This window comes from Colossoma macropomum, unplaced genomic scaffold, assembly GCF_904425465.1.
Source record: "Colossoma macropomum unplaced genomic scaffold, Colossoma_macropomum, whole genome shotgun sequence".
Taxonomy (NCBI): domain Eukaryota; kingdom Metazoa; phylum Chordata; class Actinopteri; order Characiformes; family Serrasalmidae; genus Colossoma; species Colossoma macropomum.
This window is the reverse complement of record NW_023495275.1, coordinates 650,057-677,500: the sequence shown is the minus strand read 5'-3', so window position 1 is coordinate 677,500 and position 27,444 is coordinate 650,057. Positions and strand designations below refer to the sequence as shown.

At 42.1% G+C, this 27,444-nt stretch overlaps 1 protein-coding gene across 1 annotated transcript in view; it reads left to right on the top strand.

Annotated features, from left to right (window-relative positions):
* gnav1 (guanine nucleotide binding protein (G protein) alpha v1) overlaps positions 1-27,444 on the top strand; it is a 65,521-nt gene that overhangs the window by 4,980 nt on the left and 33,097 nt on the right. The window contains exons 3-4 of the mRNA XM_036561824.1: positions 12,132-12,224; positions 19,446-19,606. Of these exons, the coding sequence (XP_036417717.1) occupies positions 12,132-12,224; positions 19,446-19,606 (254 nt within the window). The remainder of the gene's footprint in view (positions 1-12,131; positions 12,225-19,445; positions 19,607-27,444) is intronic.

Below are 27,444 nucleotides of genomic sequence, written 5' to 3'. Positions count from 1 at the left end.
GAAATGCGTGTAGGAATGTGTGTAGTGGTGCATTTAGAAATGTGTGTAGGAATGTATGTAGTTGTGTATTTAGAAATGCGTGTAGGAATGTATGTAGTTGTGTATTTAGAAATGCGTGTAGAATTGCGTGTAGTAGTGCATTTAGGAATGCATGTAGAATTGTGTGTAGTGGTGCATTTAGGAATGCGTGTAGGAATGTGTGTAGTGGTGCATTTAGGAATGCATGTAGAATTGCGTGTAGTAGTGCATTTAGGAATGCGTGTAGAATTGCGTGTAGTAGTGCATTTAGGAATGCGTGTAGAATTGCGTGTAGTAGTGCATTTAGGAATGCGTGTAGAATTGCGTGTAGTAGTGCATTTAGGAATGCGTGTAGAATTGCGTGTAGTAGTGCATTTAGGAATGCGTGTAGAATTGCGTGTAGTAGTGCATTTAGGAATGCGTGTAGAATTGCGTGTAGTAGTGCATTTAGGAATGCATGTAGTAATTCGTGTCGTAATGTATGCAGGTTTACTGAACTGTTTTATTCTGATTCAAAGTGTGAGGCTGTTGTAAAACTAGCCTGATCTCTGTTATTTTTCTTAAAGAACGGCTTTGTGCTTTAGTGAATATGTAACAAAGAAATTTGCTAACTCAGCCGCAGCTCCATGAAGCAGCTGCACAAATGAGTATGTACTAAGTTTGTACCGACTCTGCTTGGGATCTTGATGCTTAGAGTAGTGAATTAGATTGTGTTTCTCATGTTCTGTCCATTTTTAGATTGTTTGAAGGCAGACACACACACACACACACACACACACACACACACACACACACGTACGTACACACACACACGCGTGCGGTAAAGCCCATAATTATGGCATGTGGTTTGTTGAACGCGAGGTCATGAACCTGGAGGCTGTAATCAAAGAAGCACTGGCTCTCTTTAACAGAGTAACAACTGGGCAGTCAGCAAAACCGGACCTGAGAAGGGTGTGTGTGTGTGTGTGTGTGTGTGTGTGTGTGTGTGTGTGTGTGTGTAGAAAGAGTGCTTAGGCTTGTGTATAGTTGTAGTAACAAATAGAGATGCATCAGTCACTAATTTGTCTTCACAGCCAGCTTGGCCAACATCTGTTTTTTATTTTTTCATTTTTTTGCTGGTTTTATTTGCCTTTCTTGAACCTGAAGCTCACATGGTGTGCTAAACGAAAACACACTGGCACAGACTGAGTGCTTTATATTAGCCAAATTCACAGTATAAACAACATTATTTATTTTTTCTTGGCCAATCTGGCATTTTAAAGCTGCACTATGTAAGATTTTTTGTTGTTCAAACTGAAAGAAGTATCATTACTGAGTCAGGAGAAATCAAAACAGGCTAAAATTTGGTGAGTCAGAGTCGGGAGTTTCATGCCACGTTGTACATCTTTATATGTTAACGTCACTCAAAAAAAGGTTTGGGTCGATGTTTAGATCTCAACATCAACTGATAAAGATATGATGACAGTAGCAGATAATTCACTCCCGTCCTCGGAAGACGCGTCCATCACCACGTTTCTCTTTGAATTCTCTTTCGTCCGCTCGGGGAAGGGGGCCGAAGCACAACCCATGGTACAAAATGTTCTTCCATATCTTGCATGCAGTTACACGTTTCCACCAGAGAGGTCTCCAAATCCCTAAAATGTACATAGTGTAGCTTTAAGTATTGGCGATATCCACAATCCACAACAGCTTTGCTTGACTGTTCTGTTTTGCATTGTGTAAGCACCCTTCGTAGGACAGCACTGCCAAGGACACACCTTTCGTCCATTATACTGTAAAGCTTTCCACATAGTAGCCACTTTTACATGCAACCTAATAATCCGTTACTAATCTGACTGATAGCTCAATCGGAACAGAATACGTCCATGTAAACACCTCATTCGGAATAGCCTAGTCCGATTGAGGCCATTCAAAATACAGTTTCTTTCCGACTGAACAAGGTGGGTAATCCTGTAAATAATAAGTTAAATAGAAGAATAATATCCGTGTAAACGCCTGTATCTGATTACATTCCCTATCAGAAAGTTTAAGTCCGTTCTGATCATGTTTGTCACGTCATAGTGAAAGTTTATAACGTTCAACATGGCGGAGCAGAAACTGGTCTGCAGAGGAGACGAAGTTCATGCTCTGATCTTTAAAAGACGGCGGTGGGACGGACGTCCAGCTTATGTGTCTCAGAACACGACGTCTTCCTCTCGGCCTCCTTTAATAAGGACATGTGAAGGACGTTTTCCTGAGTCTGACATCATTTTGAAGTAATTAAAAACACAAGCACTGCTCACTGCTGCTCATCTCACTCTGACTGGACTCAAGTCATGCTCGTTGTCACGAGGTCACGAGGTTGTCATGGTAACGTCTACACTAAACGGTACTCTACGCATTCGCATCATTTTGGATCAGATTGTTGTAGAGTGAGCATAAAAACACCTCGATCTTAATCTGGAAAAATCTTTGCATGTAAACACAGCCAGTGTAAACAAAAAAAAATATATATATATATATATATATATATATGTGTGTGTGTATAGTTATGAGGTTTTGGTGACAGTGACTGTTCAACTGTAAGCAAGTTTGGGATGACGTGAGTTGAAGTCAGCGTAGGAAGGTGTGGACGGGGATGCCTGTCTGAACCTGAGTGTTTCCTGAGGGTTTACTGCTTATCCTTTGTTCTTTCTTATCCTTTGCTTTAATCCCACCATCGCTCTATTGTCTCTGCTCTGACCTGCTCGTCTTCCCACGTACAACAGCGCTGTCTTTGTTTCCTTCTCATTAGGCTGAATGAATAACTGACTCTAAATGTAGGTATTGTGATATGAAACTGAGTCTGTTCTACAGTTTCTCGTTAGGCTGAATGAATAACTGACTCTAAATGTAGGTATTGTGCTATAAACTGAGTCTGTTCTACAGTGAATGACTTGCTCTAAATGTAGATATTTTGATATACAATCACTGAGCACTTTATTAGGAACGCCTCCTTGTTTCTCCACTCATTGTCCATTTTATCAGCTCCACTTACTATATAGGTGCACTTTGTAGTTCTACAGTTACAGACTGTAGTCCATCTGTTTCTCTGCATACTTTGTTAGCCCCCTTTTACCCTGTTCTTCAGTGGTCAGGACCCCCATGGACCCTCACAGAGCAGGTACTATTTGGGTGGTGGATCATTCTCAGCACTGCAGTAACACTGATGTGGTGGTGGTGTGTTAGTGTGTGTTGTGCTGGTCTGAGTGGATCAGACACAGCAGTGCTGCTGGAGGTTTTAAACACCTCAGTGTCGCTGCTGGACTGAGAACCAACCAGCAGCGTCCTGTGACCACTGATGAAGGACTAGAGGATGACCAACACAAACTGTGCAGCAGCAGATGAGCTATCGTCTCTGACTTCTCATCTACAAGGTGGATTGACAAGGTAGGAGTGTCTAATAGAGTGGACAGTGAGTGGACACAGTGTTTAAAAACTCCGGCAGCACTGCTGTGTCTGATCCACTCACACCAGCACAACACACGCTAACACACCACCACCACGTCAGTGTTACTGCAGTGCTGAGAATGACCCACCACCCAAATAGTACCTGCTCTGTGAGGGTCCATGGGGGTCCTGACCACTGAAGAACAGGGTAACAAAGTATGCAGAGAAACAGATGGACTACAGTCTGTAACTGTAACTGGTCAGTGGAGCTGATAAAATGGTCAGTGAGTGTAGATATAGGGAGGTGTTCCTAATAAAGTGCTCTGTGAGTGTATTGTGGTGAGTGATGCGCTCTGGTTAAGCAGCAGTAGATGAGGGTGACTGTGTCAGGGCAGGGTCCTGCTCCTGGACTAGTATCAGGGTGCAGTGTTTTCATTCCTACAGACACATCGAGTGACGTAACCCCTCCCATATCAGATAACACTGAGAAAACACCTGGAGCTTTCAGTGTGATGTAATACACAGATAAGCGTGTGTTTGTTTGCGCTTCTTGCACCCTTAACCCTTTAATGTCTGTATCCGAAATTGCAAGTTTCCTATAGTCCTCATGTTCTCTGAGCTTGGCCACAGGTCTGAATACATTTTTCAAATCATATCTAACTAAAAAGTAACTAAAAATCAGTTTATCACTACATTTGTCATATAAAATTTAATCTTCTGCATCCAGGGGGCTTTTTATGTTTAACAAAATAACAGAAGATCCAAATTTCATTGTGAATAAAAGTATGAAAATGAAATCTAATGGGAAAAAAATCATGTGGGTGCTGTTAGATGTTCTTCAGGGCATTTTAACCTTTTCAACAGCACAGATATACATGATTAGCCAATACAGGCCCAACCATAGATATACATGCCTAGATTCCGAGTGTCCGCCAAGGGACACAAGTGACGGCGGGAGGAGGATGTCAGCCACCTTCTTGGCCACCTGGATTGGAAGTGAGGTGTAGTGAAGCGGCCTCTCTGCAGAAAAGGGGCGGGGCCTGGGCGGTGGAGTTCGGGACTCGCATCTCGCCTTCGTGCCACTCGTGGCAGTCATCGTCGTCGCCCCCTCTCTGGCAGCTGACCTCTTCCTCCTGCCGTCACTCGCGCCCCTCGACGGTGCCCCGCCCCCCACTCACTTGCGGTTCTCCTCTCCCTGCTGTCCTCGCGGGGCTTCATCCTCGCTCAGAGTTCGGGCCCCGCCTTCCTGCCAGCTCTCGCAGCCGTCATTGGGGCCTGGGGGATGGGCAATGGCCATAGTTTTTACTCAAGCTAGCCTAGAAAGCAGCCTATAGCGAGCTACACACACTCGCAAGGCCATAAACAAATGTATGATGATCTCTTACAAAATTTGCTAGAAAATAATGGTTGGGAATCTCTACTTTAGACCAACCAGAAACAGGTTGTGTGTCATTTTTTTTCTTGATATTAAGTTTTGAACATGAGTGAGTTAGGGCTGCACAATAGATCAAACGTTTATCGTAATCGTGATATGAGCTTCCAGGTTAAAGATATTATTAAGAGCTGCAGCGACAGATCAGATTAACTCATATGTTTCTTGCAGATAAAGTAAATGTAAAATGTTGATCTCAAAAAATGACCTCTGCTGGGATTGAACGCTGCCACGCTGGGGACGAGTAACTTAACCATTAGGCTAAACAGCCAATTACACAACTCGCACAGCTCAAACACTCCTCCATCTTGAACTTCATGCTTAAATGGTTCCTTGCATGGTGAAACGGAGAATGTGTTCCATATTGTTCTATATAGAACCTTTTTGAAAAAGGGGTCACACTTTATTTTGAAGGTCCCTTGTAGACAATCTACAGATAGTTCTGGTGATAGTTCATTATCAGTGATGTTAAGGTTATGGTTAGGTCTACAAGTAGGTTTAGGTTTTGCCTTGAGGTCAGGTTTAGGGTCAGGTTTAGGGTTAGATGTAATAGAACCTTTCACACGCAACTTCAAGTTCAGTTGCATTTAATAGATATTTAATTGAATGTTAGTTAAAGATAAACTGAGCATCTAGTGGACCATCCAAATAAAGTGTCGCCGAACATTGTTCTCTAGAGCACCAAAAATGGTTCTTGTTACAAGTTTGACATTGTAACCGTTTTCAAAGAATTTTTATGTAGAACCTTATACGTTCTCCATCAGTCTGAAGAACCATTTCACCATGTAAAGAACCATTTAAGCACGACATGGTTCTATATACACTCATAAAATAGATGGTCTTTCAAGGGTTCTTTTGTAAAGGCAGTAGCTTATAGCAGTATTTAGTAGCCTGAGTTCTACACTGTTAAGATTATGGTTCTTCAAGGGTTCTGTAGTAAAGAAAATGGTTCTAAATAGAACCATGAAGACTCAAAGAATCCTTTGCATGATCAAAGGGTTCTTTGCATCATGAAAGTGTTATTCAGACTGTGCTGTAGATGGTTCTATATAGAACCTTTGTGAAAGTGGTTCTATATAGGACCCAAAAGGGCTCTACTCTTGTTATGGTGTCAAGCTTGTAACAATGGAAGAACCCTTTTGGGTGCTGTACAGAACACTTTTCAAGACATTTCCACGTAGAACAATCTACAGCACATTCCTTCACATTTCTCTTCAGTCTGAAGAACGCTTGCGTGATGCAAAGAACCGTTTATTCGTGCAGAGGGTTCTTTGATTGTTTGTGGTTCTATATAGAACCAGTTTCTTTACTAAAGAACCCTTGAAGGACCATCTTTAAGTTTGTGTATAAAAAATAAATTCATGTTAGTTTTTGGCTTTATAATAATACAGACATACTGCTGTGTGTCTGTGTAGGCGTTCATAACATTGCGTGGCATATGAATAAGGTCTTATAATGCTCAGTGGAAAGAGAACATCATTTTTACTGAAAGTTAAGGTGGCTTGTCGGAAACGTACGAAGAGATCTGCTTTTAAGTGGGCTCGAAACTCCTGTGTAACTACAGTGAAGTACTTAGAAACAGCGCTTTGCCTTTGCTTAAGTACAGATTCTTGTAAAACAGAGAGAAACTGAATCATAAACCAGTTAGAAAAAAATCAATAAAGGCGGATGAAGCCGCTGAACTATAAAGACATTCCTGAGCTTTGGAACAACACAGAAAAGCTTTTTAATAAACACGCTCTCTCCAGCTCTGTCCTGGAAAACCCTCGGCCCTCACATCTCCCGTCCGGCAAACAAAGGCGGAGAGAAAAGGCCAAGAATGTGTTTGTTTTGGCCAGACAGAGCCGCTGACCGGGAGGAGGGGAGGATTTGACCGGCGCAGCGACTCGCGCAGCATGTGGCAGCTCAACCGGTGCAAAGCGCAGATGAGGGGAAGAGTTTTAGTGCTGCGCAAAACTTGACTTAAAGAAATATCTTGACAAAAAGTCTGACTGTAATACACTACAGGAAGTGTAGGGGGCGATATGGCTTCTACTGTTTCATTTAAAAAGCTCTATAATGTTCATATGATCCACACAGTCACTCTGACAGACTGTAATACACTACAGGAAGTGTAGGGGGCGATATGGCTTCTACTGTTTCATTTAAAAAGCCTCTATAATGTTCATATGATCCACACAGTCATTCTGACATCTGAAGGATGGATCACCAGAGACGTAAGACAGGGTTACTAAGGTTTAGAGGAAGATTCATCTGCCCACTTGTTTTGCATTAGAGTTAAAGGTCAAAGGTCAGCGGTCAGAGTGAAGGCTGGAGTTAATCTTTTCCTCGTGATGTCTCTTTCTTCTGTCTGGACTTGTTTGACCCCAGACAGCAGCGGGTGGGGGAGGGGGATGGGGATTGGGGAGGGGCGGCGACTGAGAGTGGGCTTCTCTGGTGCTATCCCGAATGTGTCTGTGCTCAATACAGAAAAAGTGAACTCTGTAACAGAATAGAGGACTCCCTGGCCACTTTATCAGAAACCCCTCTGTTGTGGCTCCACCTTGCTGGTGTACAGTTAGAGACTGTAGCTCATCTGCTAAGGCACAGTTTGTGTTGTTCCTCCTTCATCAGCGGTCAGTTTCTGACCACAGAGCCGCTCTTGTCTAGATATTTTTGGGTATTTGGGTCCTAGTGGTGAAAAAACAACACAAAACAGTGCTGTATGTATATAGTGTTATTGCAGGACTGAGAATGGACCAACACCCACACAACATCTGGACAACAGCAGACCTGTGGGCAGAAACTGACCAGTGATGAAAGGAATAGAGGGAGGCTGAGAACTAACAACAGATGAGCTACAGTGTGTAACTGTAATCATGTAGTGGAGCTGTAAGGTAGGTGGAGCTCATAAAGTGGCCAATTTAGCAAAAGGTAGGTGTTTCTATAGCAACCAGCTGCAATACCATAGCTACAACCTAACAATACCACCTGGTATATCTTAGCAACCACCTAGAAACACCCTAGCAACCACCTGTAATACCATAGCAGCTGATTATTAGCACTGTAGTAACCACATAACAACACCCCAGAAATTACCTGGGATATCTTAGCAACCACCTACAGGCACTCAAGCAACCACCTAGGATGCCGTAGTGGATGGTTATCAACACTGTAGCAACCACCTGGGATACCATAGCAACCACCTGGCAACTCCCTAGCAACTACTTGGGATATCCTAGTAACCACTTAGAGGCACTCTAGCAACCGCTTGGGATACCATAGTAGCTGGATATCAACACTGTAGCAACCACCTGGGATACCATAGCAATCGCCTAGCAAGAGCCTAGCAACCACATAGGATATCTTAGCAACTGCATCGCAACAACCTAGCAACCACCTGGATATTTTAGCAACCATCTAGAGGCACTCTAGCATCCACTTGGGATACCACAGCAGCTGGTTATCAACACTGTAGCACGTGTCTAGGATACCATAGCAACTGCCTAGCAACAACCTAGCAACCACATAGGATATTTTAGCTACCACCTAGAGGCACTCTAGCAACCGCCTGGGGTGCCATAGCAAATGGTTATCAACACTGTAGCAACCACCGGGGATACCACAGCAGCTGGTTATCAACACTGTAGCAACCACCTAGCAACCGCCTGGGATATCTTAGCAACCACCTAGAGGCAGCTGGTTATCAACACTGTAGCAACTACATGGGATATCTTAGCACCTGCCTAGCAACACCCTAGTAACTACCTGGGATATCTTAGCAACCACCTGGGATACCACAGCAGCTGGTGATCAACACTATAGCAAGCACCTGAAATACCGTAGCAAACACCTAGCAACAACCTTGCAAATACCTGGGATACCATAGCAACCACCTAGCAACACCATAGCAACTACCTGGGATATCTTAATCGCCTGGGATACCACAGCAGCTGGTAATCAACACTGTAGCAACCACATGGGATACCATAGCAACTGCCTCGCAACAACCTGGCAAACACTTGGAATACCTTGGCAACCACCTAGCAGCTACTTAAAATACCAGAGTATCCATTTGGAAGCAGCCTGTCGACAGCCTGGGAACTGCTTAAGCTGTGCAGTCGCTCTGCGTTTCCTTCAGGAATTGCACTTTCCTAGTTAGTGTGCTTTATTGATCTGTTGTCACGCTCAGCTGACGTTCTCCGTCCTCGACCCCTCGTCTGGATATTTTTGAGTGGTGGTCCGGTGTAAACCTAACAGTGACACTGGAACACACTTGTTCTGACATCATAATCAGCCTGTGTGATGAACTGACAGTCTCCTCTCGTACCTCCAGAGCACAAGATGACGGCAGAGTTGATGCCCAGCAGGCCTGACAGTATCAGCTCACCGCAGCGAAGCACCATCACGCGGTAAACAGGAGATAAAGAGACTCACGCTCAATAAAGCTGAAACAACGTCACATTGATGCCTTATCACTGTCGCACACCAGCATCTGTTTAACACAAGCCGTTTCTCTCACTTTCACTCTCAGTATGATCGTGTGTGTATGTGCCCTAATATGGAGCCATTACGATCCAACAGCTGGAGCCCCCAACACTCACAGCACCAGATCAGACACCCAGCGAGGGGTGGACCCTGTTAGCACCTCTGGAGTGCTGCAAATAGAGTGGCTATGTTTAAAGTTAAACTTCGGACTGAAAAATGATATTAAAAGTGCAGAAACTGGAAAAAAAGCAAACTGTGCACAGGCAGAGACTTAATTCATAAATCACCTTTCATAAATGCATGAATCAAATTAATATAAATAAATCAAGACCTTAATAAGATTTTGATCCAGCATCTTGGATGCTGGGTCGGCCTCTCGGGCACAGTTTTAGAATGGTTTAAATCATGTTTAAGTAATAGGCAGCTCATGGTTTCACTTGGAAATCATTCATCAAAAAGATTTGCCATTTCTTGTGGAGTCCCTCAAGGTTCAGTCTTAGGGCCTTTGCTTTTTTCTTTGTACATGCTTACCTCTGGGTGAGGTCATTAGGAAGCATAGTATAAATTTTCACAGCTGTGCTGATGACACATAATTACACATCTCCATTCCTTCTGATGATTAAGACTCTGCAGACAAACTAATCAGCAAATATTTCTCAGTGGATGCCGCGAAATTTTCTACAATTAAATCATGAAAAAACTGAAATATTGATCTTTGGTACAGAAACTGAGAGAAAAATGATTTTTGAAAAACTTGGTTCTTTAGCTTCATCTACCAAACCTGAAGTACGAAACCTGGGTGTGATCTTAGACTCTGAGCTCTGCTTTACCCCACATGTAAACACGGTCACTAAATTAGCTTTTTATCATTTAAGAAATGTCGCTAAAGTTCAGCCTTTTCTCTCTCAGAGCGACGCAGAGAAACGTTCATGCATTTGTTACAGTCAGAGTTGATCACTGTAATGATCTTCTTACTGGACTTCCTAAGAAAACAGTACATCTTTTACAACTCGTACAAAATGAGGCAGCATCCTAACAAAAACAACACAGAGAGATCAGATCACTCCCGCTTTAAAAGAGCTGCACTGACCACCTTAAACTCGAACTGTGTTCCTATTGGAATTTTCGTTCCACCTTAAATAATGCCGTAATAACGTGCTAGCGACTAAATAGGCGTCAGGATATAACGGCTACGTCATTTAAGGTGAAACGGGAAAAAAGAACAAGAAGCTAATTTCAGCTCCATCTAATCTCTCTCCAGTCAGTCAACACGGGCTGTACCAGGTTACCACCGTGAGTCTTCCGCCAGTCTGACGACACCACTTTTCTCACACTGGGGCTGAATCTCAAATGGCTCACTGCTCCCTACATAGTGCACTACGTAGGAATCTAAATACTGACTCCTGCAGCCCAACAATGCAAAATATCACTAAAAATGATTATTTGGGATTCATCCACATTCATACTCGACAGGCAGTGCAGTATTCGACAGCAGAAGATAGAATTTCTAAACTTAACATTATACACAGCTCACTATTTAGCTAGGGAGTACGGAGCCGTTTGGGACTCAGCCTGGGTTTGACGCTACTTCTGACTGAAACACGGACATTTGAAGTGTGTGAGACATTCAGGTTCATTCTTTAGACTTTCATACTGCCGTTTTTCAGTGATTCATATCATGAGTGCTTTAATTCAAGCCTGTGATATTAATGTTGGAGTTGTTTAGCATGTTTGCTATCTTTTAGCCTGTTAGCTAGCTGACCAGCCCAGTTCTGCATAAGAAAATAAGTTTTCAGCCCCTCAGTTTAAACAGAAGCAGGTTCTTACTTCATCAGTTCACTCGGTGCTCCGTGTGAGCAGCACTGAATTTATACTGTGCATCTCTTGAGAAAGTGCAGTTATTGAGTAACTCTACCCAGTAAAATGTGCACATAGCTGTGAGTCTGTGGGGGGAAAAGCCTCTGCTTTTCGAAAAACTGTTCTTCTCAGGAAATCAGGGCTTTGAGGGGTGAAAGGGTGCAAACTCAGTGTAAAGTGTGAGCGATGGTGTTTTGGTGACCCCCGGATGAGGTTCAGGTGTCCCTCTGGGATGAGGGTTTGTTTCAATTAGGGCTGTCCTCCTCTCCACTGTCCTCCTCTCGACCGTCCTCCTCTCCACCGTCCTCCTCTCCACTGTCCCCGACGTGACCTGATATTGAAGCGCCGCAAATCAGTGTCGGCCTGCAGAGTCAACGGCTCAGATTACTGACCTTCATTTTTCACAATTTAACTCTGTTACACTGAAACATGTGCTCTCTCTCTCTCTCTCTCTCTCTCTCTCTCTCTCTCTCTCTCTCTGTCTGTCTCTCTCTCTCTGTCTGTCTCTCTCTCTCTGCTCTCTCTCTCTTTCTCTGCTCTCTCTGCTCTCTGTCTCTCTCTCTCTGTCTGTCTCTCTCTCTCTGCTCTCTCTCTCTCTCTGCTCTCTCTCTCTCTCTCTGTCTCTCTCTCTCTCTCTCTCTCTGTCTGTCTCTCTCTCTGTCTGTCTCTCTCTCTCTCTCTTTCTCTGTCTCTCTCTCTGTCTGTCTGTTTCTCTCTCTCTCTCTCTCTCTCTCTCTCTCTGTGTTATAATGCTCTTGTTGTCCTGCTCTGTTCTCAGCCGGCCGTGTTGGACTATCTGCTGACCTCGATGAAGTTTGTGCTGCAAACTTCTCTCTCTCTCTTTCTCTGCTCTCTCTGTCTGTCTGTCTCTCTCTCTGTCTGTCTCTCTCTCTCTCTCTCTCTCTCTGTAATGTGTTATAATGCTCTTGTTGTCCTGCTCTGTTCTCAGCCGGCCGTGTTGGACAATCTGCTGACCTCGATGAAGTTTGTGCTGCATGGGATGGGCATCCTGAGGATTAACCTGGCAAACAGCAAAAACAAGGTCCACATTTTATTCCTCTCTCTCTCTCTCTCTCTCTCTCTCTCTCTCTCTGTGTGTGTGTGTGGGTCTCTCACTCTTTTGGCACCCAAAACCACAATAAAGTGATACTTCAGTAAAAAAAAAAAATCTGCTGTGCACAGTTTCCCTCCTCTCCCCGAACGCAGTCAGTTGCTAAGACGTGTTCGCTGTCTTTGATTTGTTCTTCTTTCATTTTGCAGTGGAGCTACGAGGCCAATGTAGCTAACAGGAAACCCCAGTTGTGTGCAGTCGTTCAGTAAACAGTAATAAACTTGATTAAGTGATTTCTGACCCTGTATGACACACTGTGATCTATAAAAATCCAAAGTACGCCACACAAAAACAGTAGCAGCCGCGTTGAAGCCTGAATTTTCTCTGCAGTTTTGTCGATCGTGTAATATGAAGCTTGTATTACTTGTTAGCTACATTAGCCTCGTAGCTCCACGCGTCCTGGCTGATTGACTGCATTCGAGTTAAGAGGAGGAAACTGTGAATGAAGGTTTTTGCAGAACTGTCACTTTAAAACTGACTGATTTGTGTGAAAGGAAGGAGAACAGAGCTGCTGTCAGTCTAACGGCTCACTGCAGTTGATGTGAAGGAACACTAGATGGCAGCAGCCTCTCAGAGAGAGCCGGCCACTCAGTCTTACAGTGTCGCTCGCACACGCGCGTGTGTGTCTTTCCACGTCCTTCTCTGTGAGTGTATGTGAGCAGTTCTCATGCTTTTTTAGTCCGAGACCTCCTTTGTTTATATGTAAATATATATATATATTTATATATAAGTATTTTACAGAGATTTATTATAAAGTATAAAGTAATATATATAAAGTATGTATATCTTTTTTAAGAGTGTACGGTGGGGTCCGAAGACTGAGACCACTGTGAAAATGCTTCTATTTCATAGTTCTTTCTAATTTAATCCAGATCTTTTCACTACACGATATTATCAGCATAACGGTCTGTGTGAAAAGTAGAATCTTTGAATGTTTACATATATATATATATATATATATATATATATATATATATATATATATATATATATATATATGTATGTGTGTGTGTGTGTGTTCACATTTGTGGGTGTAAACTGTACACTATATACTGTGTATGAAATGTGCAGCTATTTCATGATTTTTGTGTTGTACTTTGCAGTGAATGGAGCTTTTATTGTATTGTTTTGCTTAAAGAAGAAGTTGGATTTCTGTTTAATGACAGCCAGAAAGTCTCATCTCAACATCAAACCACGTTGCTGAACATCACATTTTAAGTCTGTATCCTGCAGCCCTACACTGTTAGGAATAAAGGTTCTGTGCAGGTACATTTTTCATTCATGGAGGTACAAACAGTGTAAATCAGGGGTGCACAACTTCTTTTTACCGAGGGCCAATTTGACGTCACCTACACCAGAGGGCCACAGATTTTCACATTATATTTGACTTGCCCACAATAATTTGTACTATAGAATGCGACCAAACTGTTATTGCATAACATCAGGTACTTACAAGTAGTGTCTTGGTCAGTGGGAGATATTGCTGCCTTTCTTTAACACTACCTGACTAATGTCAGGTTCCAGTGAGGTGGTTGCAAGTTAATCTAGTTCGCAGGGGAGATTTATTCAGCTTCATTAAGGAAAACATTTGTTCACATATGTAAGTGCTTCCAAACATGGAGATCCACTTCTGTGAATTTGGGAAGAGATTGGGAAACAGTTCTCTGTCCGGGGCTTGATAAAACTCGGCGCATCACCTCGCTGTGCTCACTTCTCATTGCTGCAGAGCGCTGGAGTTCAGTTATTTCAAGTTGTAATTCACCAGGTTCAGTTTCGGTATCTACAGAGAATGGATCTGCAAGTAGTCTGACTGCAGGCTGTTCATTCCTGAACTGCCCAAATCTTGTAGTGAGCGCCTGATTCATGTCTTCAAGCACACCGCTGTGTCGACTCCAGTTACAGTCCCTGTGAGTAAAGGCCTCTTGGCACGTTGGAAAATGTGTCAAATTCCCTTTTCCCAGATTCAGTTTCATTTCAAATGCACAGACAGCCTCAAACAAGTGGCACATCAATCTGTCTTTCTGCTGCAGTTTCAAATTGAGATCATTTGAGTGTCCAGTTAGGTCAAAAAAGCCAGATCAGCAATCCAGTCAGTGTTTTCCATGACTGAAGTGTCCTTTACCTTCTGCTGAACAGCTTGATTTCATTTCGCAGTGCAAAAAATCTTTTTGAAACATTGCCACGACTCAGCCGTCTCACCTGTGTGTGATAGATAACATCCCCATAGACTGCGCTGAAGTCTTCCAGAAGAGACTGAAATTCTCTGTGGTTCAGTGATCTTGCACAGATAGAATTAACAGCAGATACAACAAAGTCCATTATATCCTTAAATTGCAGATGTTTTCCACACAGTGCCTCTTGGTGAATTATGCAGTGGTAGTGTTTAGTCTGCGCTGCGAGGTCTGGTCCTAGGTGCCTCTTCAGATGTCCAATGAAGCCATTCGTCTCTCCGATCATGGAGGGAGCACCATCGGTTGTTACGGCTGATAGCTTGCTCCATGGTAAATTTCGGTCCTCCACTGCTTTTTTGAATGCATGGAAAATCTCAAACCCAGTTGTTCTACCAGACAAGGGCACTACTGCTGCATCTGTGACACCACGGATGAATGTTGAGAGCTGCGCTGTATCGGTATTGTCTGTGCTCTCATCCAAAGCAACAGAAAAATACGCGAGGTCATTTATTTTGCTTTTCAACTGGCAGTATGAATTACTGGCCATATCAAAACCGCGTCGCTGAATGGTTGTTCTTGAGCGACTAATGTTTTTAAAAGCATCTTTGGCTTCTGGGCAAAGTACATCACAAAGCTCCATCATACAGTCTTTAACAAATTCGCCGTCAGCGAAGGGGCGACGAGTTTAGCAATCCTGTAGCTAGTATGGTACATGCATCAGACCCCTTTCGTCTCTTTTCGGACACGCCTTGTTGGCTCACCAGTTGCTTTATTAGTGCTTCAGTCTTTTGTTTTCTCTCCTCACCTTGTAAATCGCTGAGTTTTGGGTGTTTTGTTTCGTAACGTCTCTGTAAATTATATTCCTTTGCCACGGCCACGCATTCCAAACACACCAGGCATGAGAAAACGCCATGGTTTGTTTCGTGAAAGAAGTACTCGGATGTCCATTCTGGGTTAAATTTCCTATTTTCAAGAAGAACTTTTTTTTACTCGTTCTTGGTTTTGACAAAGACATGCTGCTGCTGAAGTAACTTGGATTAATATTATTATTAATAGCTGGCTGGTTTCGGTTTTGTTGCTGCAGTTTTGGTGATAACTTAGCAAAATACAGAATCGCATTTACTACGTAAACATGCGTAATGACTACGGGGCGGGAGAATGAGTCAAATGTAAACACTAGGGGGCAGTGTTTCGCATTTTCATGAAACTGCTTAATGAATTTGACGTGCCAGGTATATTTATTTGTATATGTATCAGTATTTTCTTTGGCGGGCCGCATAGAATGTCTTGCCAGGCCGTGTCTGGCCCGCGGGCCGTGTGTTGTGCACCCCTGGTGTAAATGTTCCCTCAAAGGTACAACAGTGGTTTTAAGGTCTGATTGTGAACCTTAAATCAGTTTTTCCAGGTGAAAAGTTCGTATTTGTACCTTTTCATAACTGAATGTTTTAAAACAGAACAGTAAAATAAAAGCCTGGAGACGAGACGGGGTGTGTGGAGTCAGTACAGCTTAGAACATATCATTTCAGTGGATTATGGTTCAGTTATGTTCCCTGACTAAAGGTACTGAGATGTACCCTTGAGGGTTCCACCCCAGTGACGAGGGGTCCTGCCCTGGTGACAGTTAAGTACCTTTATTTCTGAGAGTGTACTAACACTGAAAGATCTCTCTGTAGACCCTGCACTGTTTACTCAGCCTTGTCATATTAGAAGGTTTGTGCATTCCAGAGCTTTCCAGAATTCCTACAGAAAACCCAGAACTCCCGTCACATTCCGCAGTCGGCCCCCACCTTCGGTTTGAATCGGAGAGCCAGAGGCGGCTACAGTATTCCAGGAATAGTTCGGCAGAAATATCAGATGTGCAGGATTTCCCTCCTGAACCCCAGATATAGATCAGTGTCCGAAACAGCATAAGGGTCTCGTTTGAGTCCAGCTGAGGTTACAATCATAAAAGACAGTCAGTCAGCCTTTATTTAAGTGACCCTCATTTACAGTGTAGCTGAGCATTATACAAAAACAGGAGATTAAAAAGTGTAAATTCTGTAATAATTCATTCAGTTCTGTTATAATAAAAGTGTAATAAAGTAAAATGAAGCATAAGGACATGAAACAGGCAAATCAGGTTATGAAAACGAATCAAATAAATAAGAAATTAAGAATTTAAAAAAGGAATAAAGTAGAAAAGAACGAAAGTTCGGAGCCCTGCTGGTGACGCCTCGTACAAATAAAAATAATGCGTGACTGTATTAACAAGTGAGAATGAGGTCCTAATGTGTAGCTATGACTTAGTAAGGTGTGGGAACAAGATAATTACGTTGTGCCCATGACTTAGTGAGGTGTGGGAATGAGACAATTACATTGTGCCCATGACTTAGTGAGGCATGGGAACAAGATAATTATGCTGTGCCCATGACTTAGGGAGGCGTGGGCATGAGATACTTCTGTCGTGATTACGACTTAGCAAGGCGTGGGAACGAGATAATTACATTGTGCCCATGACTTAGCAAGGCATGGGAACGAGATAATTATGTTGTGCCCAAGACTTAGTGAGGTGTGGGAACGAGATAATTATGTTGTGCCCATGACTTAGTGAGGCGTGGGAACAAGATAATTATGTTGTTCTCATGACTTAGAGAGGCGTGGGAACAAGATAATTATGTTGTTCTCATGACTTAGAGAGGCGTGGGAACAAGAAAATTACGTTGTGCCCATGACTTAGGGAGGTGTGAAAACAAGATAATTATGCTGTGCCCATGACTTTGTGAGGCATGGGAACAAGATAATTATGTCGTGCCCATGACTTAGTAAGGCGGGGGAACGAGATAATTACATTGTACCCATTACTTAGTGAGGTGTGGGAATGAGATAATTACGTTGTGCCCGCGACTTGTGGACTGTGGAGAGTGACCGGTCCAGTGTTCTTTCCACATAGACACAGCTTAACATGAGACGCTTAGTGGCTAGCCACTCAAATCTGACTCAAATCTGAGGCTGCTGCTGGAGCGACAGCTGAAATTGAGCTTGTTCTGTTGTGTTTGGATTTGTTGCTAGATAGCGAATGCTAGCCGACTCCTCCCTCCTCGTTTGCAACACTCCTGGTTAGCTTAGCTAGTGGGCTACAGCGCTGCACACCGCGGTAAAGACTAGATTCTGACTAACTGCTGCTCTGCTGTAACGACTGTAGTCAGTAAAAACGCTTGTCTGAGAGAGCAGAGTCGAGTTAAGGGTGTTGGGAGTGTTGAAAGTCAAAATGGAACCTGTTCTGTGGTGTTTTAAGCCGTAGCCTGCTTGGCTTAGCTAATGCTAGCGTCGTTAGCAGTGTGAAAGTGCCAGTGTTTTGGCTCTACAGTGGAAAAGAGGCCAGTGTTACTTTAAGCCACTGCCAGCAAAGAAACGTGTAAAAAATGAGAAATCATTCCTGAGATGGATTCACACATTATTGCAGTGGTTTTCCTCCATTCACTGTTTAAAAGTGGTAAAAAATAAAGTTTATTTAAGGGGCTAAAGTGGAATCACTCAGTCAGCATGATGCTGATTAGTGGGTTATAAGCTTCCATTACTTTATAGCAGAGGTCACTAATAGGCGGACCGCGTTCCGAGTCCGGACCCAGACGCTGTCCTATGCAGACCTGGACCTGTAACTGATAAACAATGGAGAATGATTTCATTTCGACATGTGGTCCTGTTTTAATTAGCGTAACTCTTCTAGCCTTTACGGTAGCTTTAGCGGTCGGACACTCACAGACCAATCACATTCGTTGTAAATATCACACATGACGCTACTGAGCCAATCAGCTCTGTGCATTACGTTGAGCACTGAGACTCGAGAGAGTGACGCACACACAGGGGAGGGACGAGGCGAGAAACAGCAGTCAGAGAAGAAATTGAGTCAGAGGGAAGTTATTTCACACGTCATGATCTAAAAAGAGAAAACTGACAATAAACATTGTTGAAATGTTACTGAATTGTACTTTATTTGATTTGATATTCAGTTGTTGACTGTATAAGATGTTGATATACCTACTAGGCTACTTCAGTAAACAGTATATGGCACTGAGTCATGATGTAAGTTAGACATTATGATGTTCTGGACCTTTGCTTGAGGACATTTTCTCTAACTGGACCTTATTGAATTTTAATTAAAGACCCCTGATTTATAGCTATTAGCCTCGTAGCTCCAATGCTAAAACTAAAGAAGCAAACATATCTTGGCTGATCGACATTTGGTGTAAAAGCAGGGAAATCTGAGCTGTTCCTTAAAAAACTACCTTAGTTTGATGTTCTCAGACTTCACTGTGGTGCCAACCAGTTGACTGCTAGCCTAGCCACCAATCTGTGAGCTAATAAATACAACCAAGCTAGTATTAGTGTAACTCTTAACCTGCTATTCGAGCAAATTGGAATAAAAACAGTGATTCTGTCTTTGTTTGTCCACAAAATGGAGTCCAGAAATGAGTTCCTTTACTCTTTAAGTCTGAATAAAGCCAAACTAAGGTATCTGCTTAACCAGCTACTTTGCTGACTTTAGCTTTACCTTGTCATTTTTGTCATTCGAGGAACCCAAGAGGTAAACTTGAGACACCAAGCGTGTCTTGGCTGGTGTAGAAGAGGGGAAACTGTGTAAAACTGACTTTTAGCTGAACGACTCCTTTAAAACTCCATCAGTTCACTGTCATCGAGCTGAGGTTTTGTTTTAACCACGCATTCAAATGAGAACTGTAATTAACAGAGCGATTAGCTGCGCTGGAGCGGCTAATTATCATGTCGCGGTGGCGGTCTTGCAGATGGATGCAGGTCAGTTCGCTTCGACAGGGATCTTTCCGCCCCCTCATGGACGTTTGTTCCCTTCAGACGTCACTGTCCTTTCATCGGCGCCCGTGTGGTTCTCGACGCGAAGCTGTTTTTCTCTCTGATCAGCGCAGATTGTGACAGGAGTTGACTTCACATGAAGTTTTGTTGTTTTGTGTGTGTTTGTGCTCCACAGGTCCACGCTCACTCCGTGCTCTCGTGTGGGAGGTGCTTTGACGAGGAGCAGGTGCTGTTCCCGTTTATAGGCCACGCCCTCTGCTGTCTGTGGGCGGATCAGGGGGTGCGGTTGGCGGCGGCCCGCGGATACGAGTATGAGCTCAACGACTCGGCGCTCTAGTGAGTACGGTTGCATTCCGGCCTACAGCTGGAGGTTGTTGTGTTATTAGTGTTCTCAGCTTCATCGGTTTGAAAGAATTCATGATTTTATATCCTTTTCATTCGTCAGCGTTCTCTCACTACAATACCCAGCATGCATCATGCGCTTACATCATACAGCTATTTGGAATCCCTGTGATGTCAACAGAGAACTTGTAGAGAGAATTCCCACTCCTTAATGTCTTCCGGGCTTCTCAAACACAAGAGGGCGCTCCCGAGCGAGTCCAAAATGAATGGAGAATTTGAGCAAAATCATAGTTTATAAATACTTTTTTACATTTTTAATATAAAAGAAGGCATTCATTTCCTGAGTACAGAGCAGCATAAAACATTTTAACACTGCTGTTATATTTTTAAGAGCTTTTAAACTCGAGTTATGAGTTTAAATGGCGCCTCGTATACGGTCATGACGTCTGTGAGCGCGAACAGCCGATGTGCTGCTCCGCTCGCCAACCAATCAGCTCTGAGTAGCAGTAACGTTAGCATCCTGCTGCCCAAAACATGTTTGCTGTACAGAAAATACATCCTTCTACTTTCTAAAATTAAAGGAAAGTTCTGGGCGAGTGATTAGAAACTATTTTAACTTTTTGTTTTTAGCTGTTTAGCTCCATTCACCCCATTCAATGGGGACAGTCATGTTTTTGATATAACGGGGGAAATAAGAAGCAGCCAGGCTCCTCATAACCCAGCTCTGGTGTCAACCAATTGACTGCTAGTCTAGTCACTGATCTATAAGCTGATAAAAATGATCAAGCTGGCCTTAGGGTGACTCTTAACACAGTATTCAAATAAAATTAGAAAACAGCAGTTCTGTCTTTATTAATATCAATTAGGACGCTGGAGGGAAGTTTTTACCCTTTCATTTAGATAAAAAGAAGCCAAACTGAGGTATCTAAACAGCTACCTTGCTAACTTTGTTGACGAGTCTTTTGTGATTCAAGTAATCCATTCATAAAAATGATTCTAAGACATTATATTATCTCATATCTAATCTTCTTGAAAAAATCTCCTAAAAACTGAGTAGCTTGTACTTAATGGCTGTTTCAGTGGAAATAAAAAAACTATTAACTTGAGTTCATGTCTGAAGGACATGTTAACATCTTGACAATGTCTTGAAGGACATTCAAATTCATGACTGTGGGTTGTTTGCATATCGTATGCATATATTTAGCAGACTGGAATTGACAGACCATGGTGTAAAATGGGGTTGGGAATTTTTACCAAACTTTAATTGACTCCAATTGACCTCTGGCAGTGAACTCTGGCTTATTCTTTGCACTCTATGAATATGAATTTTGCCGTCCAGTAGCAGCTGTGATAGTGCAGTCTGTACCTTCGTAGACAGTAACACGGTTGTTTGTTGTTTTGGCTCTGTATTCTGTACTTTTATTAAATTTGAAGTAATAATAGAGGTTCGAGGTTTAATTAGAATACAGACATCTAAACAGATTTATATCTAGATTTGAGAAGTGCAGATTCTAAACTCTTCGTGCCGAATTTTGTGTTTGTAAGTAGTAAAGGAGATATTTTATTATGATTTGAATTGGAGTTGTTGTGTATCAAGTAGAGTGGCCCAACAAAACGTTGAGTTTCGGGGCAGATTTGGGCCAATTTTTCATGTACAACACTGAGCTTGGATTTGTTTTCTAAAAAGTGTTTTTTTTTCTCTGATTGATTAACTTGCAGGTATACGCCTACGCTACAGTGCTTAGCTGCTTTCGGATTAGCTCTGTAGCTTGAGGAGTTTGTGAACGCGCTTGCCTAGGTTGCTCACAGTGACTTAAGACTTTCTACAGTAGCAGCAGTAGCGTGAGGAACTTTAGAGCATCTATGTTAACAGGTGGATGCTGTTCACTGCCAGCTATAATCAGCAGTTCCTCAAAAGTACTGCGATAAATACTCAGTTAATTATTTGAGCTGCCAGAATTGAAATACTGAAATCACCATTTGGGTTTTTGTTACATTTTGTCACAGAAAAATAAAGAAAATATGCAGACAGTTCTGTGCAACATGAGCTTATGTTTTAACAGGACCGTAAATGTCGTAATGTTGCGAGGACAATATGGAGGTGGGCAATATGGCGGAAATAAAATATCACGATACTTCAAGAAATGTTCATAATACATCACATATTGGATCAGGTAGCATCAAATCTCCAAAGGACTATTAAAATTTTTGAGTACAAATGATTTTTCATATACCGTTGCCTCAAATCCAGCTAAACTCACTGTAATTAAATATGCCGTGAGTCAGTGTCTAAAAGTACGATGTCCACTGGAAGCTCATATCGTGACCTATTGTGACAATTTATCGCCATAACAACAGCTGCGTTCCAAAGTCGAGGCTGCAGCCGAGTTAGGCTGCTTTTCTCGGCCACTACATCATAGCAGGCCGTTCTAAAGTGAAGGATCCTTCGCATACAGCCTAGAAATGCAGCCTACGTTCGGAGTGAAAAAAAATAAATTCGCTTTTCTTGCAAAATACGATCCTTGATTTATTTTTTCAGACTGAATTATTAAATTCAAAAACATAAAAAAAAAAATAGGTGTGCAGGGCTCCTTTTGGAGTATGTTGCCTTGAGGCAACACTGAGCGACAGAGGGAAGAAATGATATAGACCCGTCTTCCCTGAAGTGGTGAACTCACCTGGCTTGTGACTGGCTAAATCTATTCCACTGTTGCACAATGTTGCTTCTAGGCAACAAACATATTTCTGCAAATTCTCATAACAGTTGATACTGAATGGTAAAAAATGAGGTTTAAAAGTGCTCACTAAGAGATAATATGACCAAGTACATGCTTTTTATTGTCTCACTCAGACTCTTCCCTTTATTGTTAACCCTATTGTTGTCTTTAAATATATGTAATGTTATTGTAAAGTGAGGAAAATGAGTTTGTTGCCCTGAGGCAACATCATGCAATAGAGGATTAAGAATCTCCGTTTCCACAGGATTTGGCAGCGTTTTTACTGTGTTAATTTGCACAGGATTACCTCAGGTTATTTTTATGGCTCGTTTTACAGCCGTAAAAATAATTGAAAAAGCTATACGTTTTAAAGGCGGCGGAATCTTCACCGACGTGGGAGCTCAGTCCGTAAAAATAACTGACGTGACTCATTCTCTAAATTAATAAATGACTAAAATCACTAAGAAACACCAGTAATAATTACATTACCCACCTCCTCATATAAAACCAATCCCATCTGAATTGGGCTTTAGTTGTATTTCTGAGATTAACCCTTATGTGGTGTTGAGGTCTGTGGGACCCATTTTCAATGTTTACCAAAAGAAAAAATGATGTGATTTATTATTATTTCAACCTCAGATTCTTGGCCTTTGTTAATTTTCTGTGAAGAACATATAAAATAACCCATTTTCAGTGTCTTCACTCTGTTCACCCCCCACACATTTATATTACACATGTGGTGTTGGGTGAACCTGCGGGGAGTAAAAGTGTGGAGGTGCTGTGTCCTTCACTCTGTTCTCCTCCTACATGGCCTGCTGTTAGTGTGTGTGTGTGTCTGTGTATATGTTTGTATGTGTGTGTCTGTGTGTGTCTGTGTGTGTGTGTGTGAGGGTGGACAACATGGACAGGCTGCTGACTGGCTACAGCTGCTAAAGGAGAACCCTACACTGGACACTTGTGATATTTTAAACATCTGGTATTCTTACATAAATTGTTATGGCTGCATTGATTTAAAACACCAATAATGCGGTGGGTCAATAGACCACTGAGTAACAAACACATCAACACCACACAAGGGATAACCGGGTTTCTAAAATATTTCCTCATTAGAATATTTTGAAAGTTTTAAAAACTGTTAAACTGAGTCTGTTTAGTTGGTGAAAGTGGCTGAAGTGCAGAAATGGAGTGTGAGACGGAGCCGGAGATGCTCAGCGGTGTGTGTGGTGCTGTGAGAGGTCAGTAATCAGCGCTTAAAGACAGCTCGGAGTCCTGACTGTGACTGTGACTGTGATTAAACAGCGGGAGGGTAATTATTTAAACCAGGCAGTCGAGCCCCCCGTGTGGCAGCAGTGCGGAGTGTGTCGCAGCAAATGAGGATCCCCTGCGTAAGTGTGTGTGTCTAAAATGGCAATTAGTGCTGCGTGGTGTGTGTGTGTGTGTGTGTGTGTGTGTGTGTGTGAGTGTGTGTGTGTGTGTGTGTGTGTGTGTGAGTGTGACAGCTGGGAGCAGCTGGTTTGGTGTGTTTTCTCTCGTTCACACAGCGAACTGAGCACCACACACACACACACACACACACACACACACACACACACACTCACTCAACACCACTACAGTAAGTCAGTCTATCTGTACTTGTATCGCTGCCCTTCTCAGGACCTGATATCCGCACTAGGAAATAACTGACAACACAGTCATTATGAGGACCTCTCTTCATCTCTCTCTCTCTCTCTCTCTCTCTCTCTTTCTCTGTCTGCCTCTCTCGCTCTCTTTCCATCTCTGTCTTCCTCTCTGTATCTCTCTCTCCACCTTTCTCCCTCTCCCACTCTTTTTATCTGTCTCTTTCTTTTTCTCTCTCTTTCTTTCTCTCTGTCTCCTCTTTTTTCTTTCTTTCTGTTTTTCCTCTCTATTTGTCTGTTTCTGTTTCTCTCTCTGCCTCTCTTCTCTGTTTCTCTCTCTACCTGTCTCTCACTCTCTGTCTCTCTCACTGCCTCTCTCTTTTTCTTTCTCCTTCTCTGTCTCTTCATCCCTCTTTCTCTCTCTCTCTCCATTTCTCTCTCTCCCTCCCTCTTTCCTTCTCTCCCCCTCCCTCTGTCCCTCCCTTTATCTCTCTATCTCTTTTTTCTTTCTGTTTCTCTCTCTCTGTCTGCCTCTTTCTCTCTCTCTCTGTCTACCTCTTTCTCTCTCTCTCTCGTTCTCTCCCTCTCTCTGTCTTCCTCTTTGTTTGTCTTTCTCTCTTCATCTCTCTGCCACTCTTTCTTTCTTTCTCTCTCTCTTCCCTCTGTCTCTTTTTCTGTCTCTCTCTCCCTCCCTCCCTCTTTCTGTATCTTTCTATCTCTCTCTCCCTCCCTCTCTCTGTCTCTCTCTCTCTCTCTCTCTCTCTCTGAAAGGTCAGTAGGTGTTTGTATTCCTCGTCCTTCATTTCTCATCCAGCTCTTACAAACCATACAGAGAAACCATCATCGCTGTAATGACACTTCTGGATTTATTCCAATCAGAAATATTGACCATTTTATCAGATACATCCCCACCAACACCACACCTGATTGGCTCAAACACATTAACGAATACACTCCCATTCTGCTAATTAACACTTAAGGCACACACAGTAATTAAGAGGATATAATGATTAGACGTCAGCCTTTCCCTGCTCTCAGTTTCATCTCTAATAAAAACTGTTTCATACACAGGCGTCGGCCTCACTGTGTGTCGTCGTCTTAGGAGCGAATCTCGGGCGTTTAAGCACAAACCTTCAGATCAGAGCGTCCTTAACGGGTCATTCTATAGAAACATCCATTTTTGTGTCCCTAACATTTACAGGTATATTGCACTTGAAAAACATGTTAAGGTTACAATTTATTCATATTTTAAAATAAAACAATAAATTATTTTAACAGTTACACTTGGTTTTCAAATTAATTGTCTAGAATTCCAAGCACCACAGAAGAGCTCGTCCTCACAGTCATGTGTAAAGGCTGAGGCCACATTTTGAGGTTTCTACAATTTTAACTGCAACAATCTGTACATAACTATGAAATATACGATTTAAATGACATAAAGAAAACAAAAGCCAAATAAATATTATAAAATCTATAATGAAAGTTGTCCCCAGGAGTCGTGTCACTGGTGTTACTGCGTGACAAAAACTCTTATTTTGAAATAAAAATCGCACTGATGACATCACTTGACTTCCTTTTACCTGTTTTCTGAGGATCTATGAAGAAAAGCTCATGGTGAGTCCACTGTGTCTTTCAGTTATCAGAGATCTTCTCATTTAGCTCATGATTTCATACGAAGCTTTTAGCTGAAGTCACCGGTGTGACCCACTTTATTCTGAGGTCATTGTGAAAAAAATAGAATAGAATATAGAATAGAATAGAATATTGATAAAAAAGTAGACGTTTCTGTAGAATGACCTTAACATGAAAAACATGCACTTGGTCAGAATCTTGACTGCTGCGGTAGCATAACAGACATGAAAGCTCTGATGTTGTGGCCAGTATTTCCTCATATTTCATGCCGTAAGTATTTTGATGTCAGTTTTAGATGGAAATAAGTTTTTGTATGAGAAATGTAGCAGAGTAGATTTCCCAGCTATTTACAGCGCAGCCAAGCGAACCAAACGTCCAGCCAGCTGAACAAGCAGCGATTCAGAAGGACAGTGCCTCTTTGTGGAAATATAAAGCTCACAATACATTTTCAGCTGAACCCCTACAACAAAAAACATATTAACAGTTCCACCTTTTTTGGATGATCAGTTTATCATTATGTATTTAATTTTTACAACCTTTTAAATTAAAAAGTCAAACTATGCTTTATTTACATTTTAGTCACCCCTTGATTTTAAATACAGGGCATGTGTATATACATACAATAAATATATGTGCGACATAAATATATTTCTGTATTTGCTTCAGAACTGTGTCTTTGTGAATACAAAGACGTCACAATGTGTAAATTATCACTGCCACCAAGATGATCAGTTGCCACTTCGTTCTTGTTTGAAATTGATGTAGAACATGTTGACATCTTTGGACTCTTATGACTCCTATGAGAGACCGGTGGCAATTATAAGGGGCCCAAGCACCTTACACCAATATAGCCAGTAAAGGCCTTTCATTTATTAAAATTTATTACATAATTTATTACAAAATGGCCTGGAAAGCAGCACATTTTTTGGCAAGACTTGTATTGGCATAGTTGTTGAGCTCAGAGACCTGAATCATTTTACAGTAGGTGTACCTAATCCTCGTCCTGTAGATCTGTCACGCCTATGACTTTTGGTCACTCCTTATCTAACACACATGAAGGCCTTCAGAGGTGTCTGGATATTAGAGACTCTCCAGAGGGGTAGATCTCCAGGACCAGGACTGGGCACCCTTGTTTTACAGCAGTTACCTGTTTCCTTGTATTTTGCTCTCAGAGTGCAGCATATTGCTTAATTTTCATTTAAAACCATTCTCTGGGGGACCAAGCCTCTGGACCCTGTGCAAGTGTTTGGTTTCTAACTCCCATTTTTCTCTGCTTGAACGTTTGTGTGTCTGTATATCGTCGCTGTCCAAAGAAAACCATGTATCTCCATTTATGTTGATTTATTTTTCTACCTCATTTTAACACACGCTGTCCTTTATGTTGTGTGAAAATGTCTTGATGATTGGACCAATAAAAATGCTCTAAAATCACTTGGAATAAAATCTCTTTGCATTGACCTACACTGGAAGGAAAGAGTGTTTTCGCACTCTCCTGTAAACTTACTATTTTGGAGATACTTGTTTTTATTTGTACAGCGACGATATGCTAGTTTAGGAAAACATATTTAGCAGAAAATTGCACAGACGCCCCAACAATCAAATCTCATTTGATTTGATCAACTTTCTTAGTATTTCGTGTGTCCACACTTGGTTTATTCCAGCTTCCATTCTCTTCAGGAGACTCACATTCAGTTTCTCAAAGAAATCTGCAGAAGGTCAGGCTTAGAAGTTGGGTTTACTCTCTGCTTCGTACAGTTGCAGTCAATAAAACCTTAGATGTCCATTTTTGGTGTTCTAGTTTTCTCAGTAAACTTTTAATATGTAACATTATTGAAAAGTTATGTGAAAAAAGCATAATAATTTGTAT